At 35.0% G+C, this 11,753-nt stretch overlaps 1 protein-coding gene across 1 annotated transcript; it reads right to left on the bottom strand.

Moving 5' to 3' along the window:
- Nucleotides 1-2,285: 2,285 nt before the first annotated feature.
- LOC143636109 (hydroxyproline O-galactosyltransferase HPGT3-like) lies at nt 2,286-6,275 on the bottom strand. Its single transcript, XM_077103782.1, has 10 exons — nt 6,271-6,275; nt 3,794-3,857; nt 3,631-3,680; nt 3,349-3,539; nt 3,182-3,251; nt 3,008-3,107; nt 2,752-2,875; nt 2,589-2,676; nt 2,421-2,471; nt 2,286-2,334 (listed from the first exon to the last, which is right to left on the bottom strand). Exons 1-10 carry the CDS (start codon nt 6,273-6,275, stop codon nt 2,286-2,288), a joined length of 792 nt encoding a protein of 263 aa, XP_076959897.1.
- Nucleotides 6,276-11,753: the final 5,478 nt, after the last annotated feature.

The raw sequence follows: 11,753 nt of genomic DNA, 5'->3' as shown, positions 1-11,753 counted from the left end.
TTACGTTCTTAATTAAAAGTAACGGGGATCCAACAATTTTTTAACTGAATCAACTTTTTGGTAACTAGAACTAGAATCTCTTAATACTAACATTTGAACTTTTGTTTTTTTGTCTGGTAATAATAATAATAACCTCACAGGTTAGAGTGGGGGAATCGGGGCTAGGGGTGTTCATAATTTGACTTCAATTCGAAACATTTGAAATTCGTTTCGATTTGAATTCGATTATTAAGATTCGAATTCGTTTTCAAAAAACTCGAATTTGATTCGATTCGATTCATATTCGAGTATAGTAATCGACTACGAATCGAATAAGAATTTATGATTTAATAATCGATTTGATTCAAAATTCGAATTCAATATAATATATATATATATACACACACAAATGTATATGTATATAATTTATATATACACTAGTGGGAGTGCCCACGCGTTGCGGCGGGACACCATGGGTTGTATGAGGGTGTTAGCGTTGATGTATTTGTTGTTGGGTCAATTCACGAACCGGATAAGTTATAAATACTTAGTTATTATTTAGTTTACAATACCATAATCTCTATTTATAGCAAAACTAAGTAAAAGTGTTATATTACTCACGCGTTGCAAAGGAGCCCGTCAAATGCATACATGTTTGGATAATTTTTATGTGTCAAATTTAAAGATTTAACAAGAATGAAAGCGGATCAGGCCAAGTCGAGAGACATCCATGACCCATAATGCAGAAAAAAAAAACAACATATGAGAAACTGATGCATATTTTTTTAATACATGTATGTATAAGCATATTTTAAGTAAGTGTCCAAGTAAGAAATTTAAAAAGAAAGTGCATGTTATGGCAAAGACGCGACGGGGATTCGGTCGTTAGGGTTCAGTTTGTTATAGCCGAATTTATAGTCGTTAAAGACAAATTTGCGTCAAGAAGATATATAGCGCAAATAAGAAGTGTATTGTGGTCTCTCCTTTTTAATAGTATAATTAGATTCAGTCAAATGTTTTTTATAACATTGTATCAAAAATAAAAATGAAAAAAGAACTTTCTTGAAGATTGAAATAGTTGATGACTAGGGCTGCAAACTCAAGATTCAACAAACAAAAACTTTTTAAACTTGAAATAATATGATTTAATTCATAATAATGAAATAAATCCTCATTTTTAACGCCTAAACCTTACCACATTATCATTTTAAGCCGGGTTCCACGGGCGGTGCATTCTTCGACCACTAAGACCTCAAACTTTGTTTTTAGTAGGATTGGTTTCGCTATCCAAAAGGGGATTGTGGCGCAACTTGTTGCCCGTTTACATGCCACTTAATAGTAATCAGTTTGTTTTGTCAATGGGCAAAAAATTGTGTAATAAAAAAAAAGATTTAGTAAGCATCACCAGTAACACAAGATCCAATTTTAACACATTTATTGATTTGGTAGTGAAGAACGGAGATGAAAAATCATATATTATTTTCACCAACTCATTTCGATTATGAGATGCAGCCACTAATCATGCGTTTGCCTGCATATTTTTGGATTAAAGAAAAAACATAGGATAACAGGATAATAAAAATAAAAACTTAATGAAGGATCTTGAGCGAATCAGTCAGCTTTTTTATAAAACAAAAAAAGGAAAAAAAAAAAAAGGAAGAAAGAGTTAGTTTAACAAGAATACTATAATAAACAGTCAGTTTTTTTTAAGCAATACTTTAACTTCCACGTTGCTAGGGAGTCACATGCCTCTTAGAAGGAATCGAATTTTCCATATTTTGCAATTATGTTGCGCATTCAGATTCATACGTCTCCTAGGTGTTGAGCCAACAACTGGTGGTATACATGGTTTGACCACGACTGGTTTTGGGACCACACCACCACGGTCGGCGTGTTTAAGGGCTTTTGTGGTTTTCCATTTGGTTATCTTTTGATTCTAAAGTTGCGACTTCCGTTATAAGGGTTCTCAGTTTTTTTTAATATCTAAAAGCAACACCCAAAACAGGAATTCAATAGAAAACTAAGTAGCAAACAATAAGCTAACAAAATTGGACTGTTGACAAATGATATATAATGTTATAATACATAATTAAAAAAAAAACCGTGAGTTTTGCATACCTCTGATAATTCAAACGACATTGAATGAGGGTTCCAAGACGATAGATCGTCTAAAGGGGGTGACGGTAAAGTGGTAAACCTCTTCTTCATCAAGAACCGATGGATTCAACGACTCGGGTATATTTTTAAAACCTTTGAGTGAACCACCGTCATCGGAGACGACACATCAAATTTCTGACCTATTGATGCTAAAAGGAGAAAGGCAACAAGCATGATCCAGTTGCATGTTGAAAATACCTACACAAAGTCAACATCTTATAGTTTGTGGGTCCCATCTTCACTTTTATACAGGTAAAAGTCAACCCAAAAGGTCAAATACTTACGATTTCTCATCACCGAACTTCCACCAATCTGGTTCATACCATGGCTTTCCCATGGCAATCGACATAATGAAAACTTAGGATACAAATCTTTAAACGTGTGCAGGACACATACACACAAGCATATAAATGAAATGAAAAGTTTTTGAGGTTGGTAAAAAGGCTACTTACTCTTCATAAACTACTTCACTTGATTTCATGCATCCAATATAAACATTATCTTGACCATGACGTCTTTCAAGAAGTTCAATAAACCCCTCTAAAAAGATGAACAAGATTAATAAATAAAACAAAATCTAATGTTAAATACAAAATCAAATGATAATATTCTTACCAAGTTCAAGGGCAATATTATTATCCACTTTCACATAAAACTCTGCATCCCAATTTTGAACTGTAGTGGTAAAAAAGAACTTTGCTTTCTTAGGTAATTCTTCATCAGCTTCTTCATGACCATCCTAAGAATCATACATGTGATTATAGCAAGCATAAATAAGTTTATATATAAGGATAAAAATGGTATTTGGGTAATTCGACAAAACTAAGTTTTATATGAGTATATATGACCATCTTGAAGATAAACCTCATACTCTTAACTTACAAAGAATCAAGAAATCTTTTTTTATATGATTTTCCTCATCAATGTTGCGGTCCAAGCTGTCACCACGAAAGTTGTCACCACGATTAGGTCTGCAATTTCAAAGCTTAGTTAGGTTTTGACCCAAAATCAAATAATAAGGTAAAACAAAAATAAATAAATAAACAAGTAGATCCTCCGTCCAATTACAAAGCATATACCAATGCCTATTTTTTCAAGCTTTTTCAAAGAATCACCTGTAAAAAACTGAAATAAATTAGCATTTAGCATTATACTCTTCATTCTATATTAATATTAAGTAAAGATTAAAACATTTTTCAATCATCAACTAACCTTTTGGCATCCAAGATCCCCTGAAAACATTTCTATTCAACCGAGTACCAAATCTAGTATAAACGCCAATTACTGCAAGCAGTTTCTTATTGGAAGAAATATCAGGTTGTTTTAACCTATCCTTAAGAAAGCCTTGACTTTTTGCTAGTGTTATTTCCATTTCTACTTCAACATTTTTTCTCTCTAAATCTCTTAATAACAAGCATTTAAACAAAAACAGAATCAGAATATCGGCAGGTAACTCTAAAAATGTAAAAATATATATATATATATAGAAATTACTTGCATCCTAAGACCACGAGTTTGTCTGCAACTGTAAGAACCTTTGGTCTCTGCCATAAAACACAAAAAAAAAAAGAGGTTTTTAAGTTAAAATTACATAACTACTTGGTTGTTGTTTGTATTACATCTAAGATGATTTGACAATTATAGATTTAAAGCAAACCTCTGCGGAATTCTGCATTAGCAAATTAGCCAGCAACGTTCGGTTCTCAGCATCTTGCCATAATCTAGTAAGCATAAAATATTATCAAGTCATTTAGGCTCATAATAGCATGATAACTTTCAATAAAGTATGTGATAACTTAAGCCCATAATTTACCCTAAAAAACTCCTCCAGGCACAAATCCTCATTTCACATAATTGATGCAGTTAATCCGTAGTTACAAAATTTATCAGCAACCCACAAAGGTAGAAAAAATATGAGTTATTAATATCATAAGGAAAAGGGAAATTGTAATTTCGTCAAAAATTGAACTTTCGAGCATTTAGAGGAAACTGGTAATACCCCTAGGGTGCAAACGAGGGTCAGCTTGTTTTGACTTATGAGAGCTCGAGTTCGGCTCATGAGTCGCTTTTTCAATCTTGAGCCCGGATCAGGCTCAGCTCGTTTATTATTAATTAATTAATTTATATACAGTTAATATTATTATTAAATACTTTGGGAAAACTTAAACGAGCCAAATCTTGGCTCGAGCTTGTGTGCACCGTGCAGTACCTTAAACAAGCCAATAGATTAATTTAGCACTCCTTAAAACTCATATTTAGCACTCCTAGAAACAAGTTTAAGTTTCTGAGTCTCAATTTCCAGAAACTTGATTTTTGTTCTGAAGCAGCAAAGAAAATCATAGAGATAGATTACAAGGGAGCAATTAACAACCATACGAACTCATATAACCATGATAATGACCTGTTTTAGGGCTCCAATCACAAGAAAGAACTCTTATGGTGTAGGGCTCAAGAACAAAACATAAATGATAATTATAAATGGTTTATGGATACTAACCTGTCCCGATGCAATTCAATAGAACATAACACAGATGAGATTTTAATTGAATGAAAAAAACTAAGCAAAAACAAATTGTTGGAAATCGGCAACCTAGTAATATAGGATGAATGGAGAACCTCAATTGAATAGCTATTGATGATGAAACTGAAACCAATCATTAATTCAAAGCCATTCAATTGAACGGATTGAACAAGGGCGATTTGGATGCTCCGGCTAGGTATGCGTCGGAAGGCTATCGGCAGGCAGGTGACAATTAATACGACGACGTCTTATGCTGGAAGGTGAAAAGGTGCGATTAATATATATATATATATGTAATATTTTGTTTGGGTCCAACCCATAAATAATAAATGTCTTTATCAAATATTTAAACCTTATACACATAGTATTACTTTTTTATCCTATACTTTTTGTATTTTAATTTTGAACTTACTATTCGCTTGGTATTGTAGCAACTTTAAACTAATATTTGTGTGCTTTACAATTTTGATTCGAGTTTTTAAAATTTTTAACATATGTGAACTTGAATCAAATTGAATTTATTCAAAATCGGTCCGTATTCGATTCGAATTCGAGTTTCAAATACAAATTGAATCGAATTTCGAACATGGTATATAGTAAGAATACGAATTCGAATCGAATAGTTCAACTTTTATTCGAATACGAATACTAACAAAAAAATAAATTATTCGGATTATTCAATTCGATTAACTTGAAAATTTATTAGTCGATTCGATGAACACCCCTAATCGGGGCTCTCCAAATTTAAAGAGTACGGTAGCCTAAATACAAAAAAGCCGCCGTTTTAAAAAGAAAATAGAATCGATAAAAGTAAAAGCTAGATATACTTTTGAGGTAACTAGAATCACCATAAAGATATATAATGCATCGACCAGTACTCATTTAAAAAGAATAACATAAGTACTTAATCGAATTTGATATATTTTTTTTTCACCTTGTTTTTCAAATGCATCATATAAATATTGTTTTTTTTTTCTAAATAAGTTTAAGAAACCCTGGGGTGGATTGAAAAGCCGTAACATATGTAACATAGACCCGCACCTTATATATTATATATGTCCACGATTAAAGTTTGTGAGTTTGCTGTTTAAAAAATATACAAAAGAAAAGAAAAGAAAATCTGCCCGTGATTTGTTTGATAACATCACTACTTAAATATGAACCAAAACCAAAATTATCACAATGTTAAAAATTTAGCAAAGTAAACGATGGCATTCATACTTTCTTTGCCGACGTATCATTATTGTATTAAAAATACATTGTTCTTGTTAGAACTTTGGACACGAAAAACATGAGTGTCGGGTTATGTTTTGGGTCATTTCATGCACGTGGATGTTAATTTTTTATCTATTGGTTTCATTCATTATTAAGTCCGGCTTTCTATATGCAATTGATATATACGACTTTGATGACTTATTTGACTTATAGTCTAATTTACAAATTAGAGAATTTTAAATGAAGAAGATATACGTCGGTATTCTTTTGATAAATTTAGGATATGTCAGGTAGAGATCATGAGAATGCTCTGCGTGACAAAGACTTCATCGAATTATGGGCACTTATTACTTATGGGTCACTAATGGATATAGTATCAATGGATCACTAATAACTACCTCATCATCGGAACAATGGATGTCAATGATAGGTCACCATTTATGTGTCGGAAATGAATAAGCGGCATGCAACTTTTTGACGAATCACAGACAATTTTGAAGTTGTTAATCTATAGTTCTATTGTTTGTTTCAGCGAAATATTGACTTTTATCGGATGACCTTCTATAGAAAATTCTTATGTTTTCTTGGGTTATAATAGGAAAAAATGCAATAAAAAAAAAGAAAGAGAGAGAGAGAGATTTTGTTACGTTTAGATTTCTTATATATGATCTACCTATCAATATATTTTGTTCATAACGGGTTTGATATGATCCAAATACCACAAAGGGTCCGATCTAAAAGAGAGACTTCTAAGCCGACCCGTTATGAAGATTAAACTGATTTGGATTGATCTTCTTCAAATATTATCAAGAATGTTATTTCTTGATCTACAAGTTATTTTATTTCAATTATGAATTTATTTCCTAGTTTGATTATGTTTCCTACTTTTTTTGTTTTCTTTAAATATCGTTTAACTTTTTAATAATAGTCAGAGAATAATTATTTGGTTTCTTTCTTCTTTATCTTGTGTCTTGGGAGATTTTTGGTTGTCTCGAATAAACCGTATCAATTGGTGCTTTCATTGCTCATTAGCCTAGATGGCTATGGAAGAACTCTTATGGGAGCATCCATGATTACATTTTTTTTTATTGGATCTAATCCCACACTATAGATCTCTTAAGCTGAACGATATTTTCTCTTTTATGCTATCTATAGCGACAAGCGGTTTCCTTTTGTCATTGAATCCTTCGATGATAAACCATTTTGGTGGTTCAATGGTTGGCATCAAAGTTCAGGCTTCCTCTCCGGGGATGATTTCACAATGCTTACTCAATTACTCCACGCAAGTTTCTTTAATGCAATTGCCAAGTCTGATCATGAAACCAGTGTCAATGAAGTATTCAATATCTCCCCTTCTAATTCGGATTTGTAATTGGATCCATATTATATTCAGGACACCACATTGGTTCGTGGTGGGACGCCATCAGTTAATGTTGTGGATATGCAACAGAAAGTTACTCAAGGATTGGGGAATGTGGCATTAGGTGGGCATGCAACTGGTAAATATAAGCAACAAAATGCTAAGCTAAAATCCTTTATTTCCTACCAATTCCAAATTTTCCACACCAAATTCAACACTAATACCACCATGCTAAGAAACTCCTTCAACACTCTTGCAACTGAATTAAGAAAGCAAATAGTGGATCAAAGAAACCAACTAGCAGATCTTACATGTATTGCTCCTCCTACACCATGGTTTCCAGAGCAAGCTCGGGCTACTTCTGATGCCAAAAAGGGGGAGAACATCCTTTATGCCTTGTCACACCCGGCCCTAAACGGCGGAAACAGCCGGGCGTGCGCGCGTGGGGATTGATAATCAAGCACGGGTCATTGCAAACATTCAAATAAATTTCCCATTTCTCATGAAATGTCTAGTACAAAATACATTACATTGTTTAGAAGAACATATAAAAACATCCAAATACGAAAAACGTTGAAGATTTCCGCGCCATATCCCCTTACACGGCGGGAACAACCACGCGTGTGGAAGGGATAGAACTAAAATCTTCTAAAAAAACCATTTTTATAGCTGTTCTGCGTGAAGTGCTCTACGTGTGACCCCTTGCGCTACCTAATTACCACCTGAAAGACACGTAAAAATATTTGAATCAGTATAAACTGAGTGAGTTCACAAGTTTCGGTGACTTGATAAATCGTATTGCATCATATTCTTGATAAAACCATATTGAAACATAGTTCTGATAACATCATTAAAACATATTCTTGATAAAACCGTCCCGCGGGTTTCGCGCGGACATTTCTGAAAACTATGTGCTCGTCCATGCAAAGTGGCGCGGCCACTACGAGCGAATTTAACCAGTAGTACTACCCCATGACCATACTAGGCGCTCGCCTATGCAAAGAGGTGCTACCCCTACGAGCGGGTTGATCAAACCAGTAGTCCCTACTCTTAGAGTTTCATTGATAAAGTGATCACTTTCTCGTTCTAGCGCACTCACATTGATAATCAAGATAGACACTATGAACAGATAATCGTTTACATTGCTTGTAAATATACCATGATAAAACATAATTTAAACACGTGTCCCTCGCCCCGAAAACAGTTCAAAAATAGTGAAAATAGGGGCTGTGAGACTCACCTGTGATTCTTGTTAAGTGATGGTTTAGAGAGATTAAACGAGGTTCGGGTTTCTTGGTGTTAGCCTCGAAATTGGAAGTCTAGAATATGTTTAAATAACAAGAAATATGTGTATTAAGACCAAGTAATCGAAGAATATAAGGGCTGGTCAGAAAAGTAAATCTCAAGACTAAAGTTTCGACTTACCTAGCGATGGAACTGGAAACGGATGCTTGGGAGATGGTTAGTACAGAATTACAGGTTTAAGAGAGGAGTTTGGAGTGTGTTTCTTGTGGTTGTGATATTTTTACTCAAGAATTGATATTTATAGGCAAATTCAAGGGAACACAATCCCTTGATTTAGGGGATTGAGATCTTATCATATTGGGTGTAGTGATGACAAGGTATGGGGTTTATTATTATTTATTTAGGGATGTGGGTGATGGTCCTAGGGAGTGGTTATGAAGATTCTGATTGATTTGACAGTACATGCAGGACTGTGGTTGGTGGAAGTAGGTGCGGCTGACAGTTGACATTTCGTGTTACAGTACTGTTCCTGGTACTGTTGTCAGTGTGCTGTCAAAAGGTAAAAATCTCTGAAACACACAACTGGTTCTTTCTGGGCGGGGGAAATCCCCTTTCATCTGAAGAATAGACTAAGTGTTTTGTGCGTGTAACCTTGCGCGTATAGCCTTCTGCGTGTAGGCCATTTCTTTGAACGTTGTGGGTCCGGCGGCTCTAGTTGGTCTTCGCGCAAGCGTCCTTGTAACGAATCCTGCGCGTATCACTGCGCAGGCGTCCTTATAAGGAATCCTGCGAGTCCATCTGGCTCTGCTGGAACCAGCGTTCTCAGAGTTTATTAACAGGGTGAACTTTTGGATTTAAGCGAAAAGGTGGTTGGTTTCTGTGCAGACGTTCATGCGTAAAGGGTTTAGTTTTAAGGTGTCCCGCGGGGATTCTTCCCGCAGGTGTCGCACATAACTCCTTTTTATTTGATGCGGGTAGGTGCGTAACCTTCTCGTAGTCAGGGACGTTGAGTTTCATTTGTAGATTCTCCATGAGGTCTTGGTATTTCAACATAGTGATCAGTTATGTTGAAGTCAATTCCATCTTGGAGCTTCAAACAAACTAGCTCTCAATGTTCCCGCCATGCGGGGAGGTTAGTTCCCTTTTTCCGCGCGCGCATAAATGATTTGGGTCTTTATTAGGAAATTAGGATATTGTTTGAACCTAGTTTTACTTATTGATCATTGAAGAGGTATGCAACCCATTAGACAGAAACGACATAAAATTAAGTTGTCATGAAAACACAACAAAAAAAACCTGTGCGCGTGGCGCATATAATATATACCCGTGCTTCACAACATGGCGCGCATCGCATCCGCGCATGGCGCATATAACATATGCCCGCGCTGATCATATCATGGCGCGCATAATATTCACAATCATCTAATAATTAGGTTGATTACTTGGTTTATGGGATTGGGAAATTACCGGGTGTCACATGCCTCGAGTAAAGCAGCTGCAAAGAAACCTGATGAATCAGCAAACAAAGCTGCAGAAGAGGCTGCTAGGCTAAAAGAACTGATGAGAAAGGAAAAGGAAGCTAAGGATAGAGCTATAGTCAACAAGTGAGAGAAAAGACAAATGAAACTAGCCCTTCAAATACAAAATGGCTAAAGAGCAAGTCCAAGGGTGGAAGAACAAAGACAAGACTAGTAGTTTCCTAAACTACTGATGAATTTGAAGAGATACCAGCAGTTCACTAAACTGCTGATGATCAAACAATTGTTACACCAACAACTGATTTAAGACTAGTAGTTTCAAAACCTGCTGATGATGTTGCTTCTATATAAACTACTGGTGCTCCACAAGAACTAAAAGTATTTTCAGAGACTGCTGATGCACCCAAGTAACACAAGAACCAACTACTATTCAAATAGTAGTTGAAACCTTGAAGTCAAAACACAATAAATCAAAGGGTACCGGCAGTAGTTTCCAAAGGAGAATTTAAACAGAAGAAGAAGAAGATTCACCACCATCTTCATCTGCCAAAAGATTCAAACCAAAGAATGTTGATGAGTTGATCACTCATCAAGAACAAGAGGTAGCAAAAGCCCTGGCAGAAGCAACACAAATGATGTCTGATGAAAAAGCTGCAAGGCTATATCAAAAGGAGCTTCTAAAGACAAGAGACAATGAATAAGACGCTTATGAACTCAGCTTAAAGGTATCAGAAAGACCAATAGTTCCCCACAAAACTGAATACACCTCAGTACTTACAAATCGAATAAGCGTTTAACCGCTTATTACGTAACGAATGAACGGATAGCCAAACGGGTCTGGTTATGACCCAGATATCTCCCGGGGGGAATCTATAAGTGATATACGTTTAATATAAGCCAACATATTAGTATTATACCCTTAGTACAATAGCAAACCAGTTAAACAAAAACATACCCGTTTAACTACCCGCTATAACGTTAAGCGCGAAGGTTAGTTCCACACAAGCATTGTATCATCCGTGAAGCCCAAAAAGACCTACAAAACACTTATTTGGAATGTTTTAAGCGAACCATGAAAATATTTTCGATTTTTACAAACAAATGGTATGTTTTCTAATTTAACAAGAAATTGGCCGAAAACACTCGTTTTCACACTGTTTGTCACACCTGATATATTTTTCTCGTCAAAAACCGAACCCGAAATAAAGTTGGACTCGGGATTCCACGTTTGGGCACACAAAACGAGACTAATGGATCAAAATTGGGCCCAACAAGTCCAGCCCGCCAAGGTGGACTAAAAAAAACTTTTTTTCTTTGTTTTCATTATATAAAAAGAAGTCTACATCATTCTAAGTAAAATATCCAGCCTCCCTTACACCTACTACCTTGCTTCTTCAAAACCCAACCAAAACTCAAGGTAAGCATTATATTTTTGATGATTAGAACTTGTTTAAACATGTTAAAATACATATAAACATAGTTTGATTGTCAAAAATCACTTCTAGCCATGTAAAAACCCTAAAAATGGTCCAAAAATATACTTTGATCATACACATGGTTAGGAACCTATTTTGATAAGTTTTTAATGATTAGAACTTGTTTAAACATGTTAAAATACATATAAACGTAGTTTGATTGTCAAAAATCACTTCTAACCATGTAAAAACCCTAAAAATGGTCCAAAAATATACTTCGATCATACACATGGTTAGGAACCTATTTTGATAAGTTTTTTTGGCCATAAACACAGATTAAGGGGTTTAAATCGCGTTTTTACGGTTCAAAACTTCGGTTTAAA

This window comes from Bidens hawaiensis, unplaced genomic scaffold (genome assembly GCF_021521415.1).
Source record: "Bidens hawaiensis isolate Kalapana, Puna unplaced genomic scaffold, B.hawaiensis_p1.1 tig00007783_1, whole genome shotgun sequence".
NCBI lineage: Eukaryota > Viridiplantae > Streptophyta > Magnoliopsida > Asterales > Asteraceae > Bidens > Bidens hawaiensis.
Note: the sequence above shows the minus strand (reverse complement) of the source record. Positions and strands in the feature narration are given on the sequence as shown.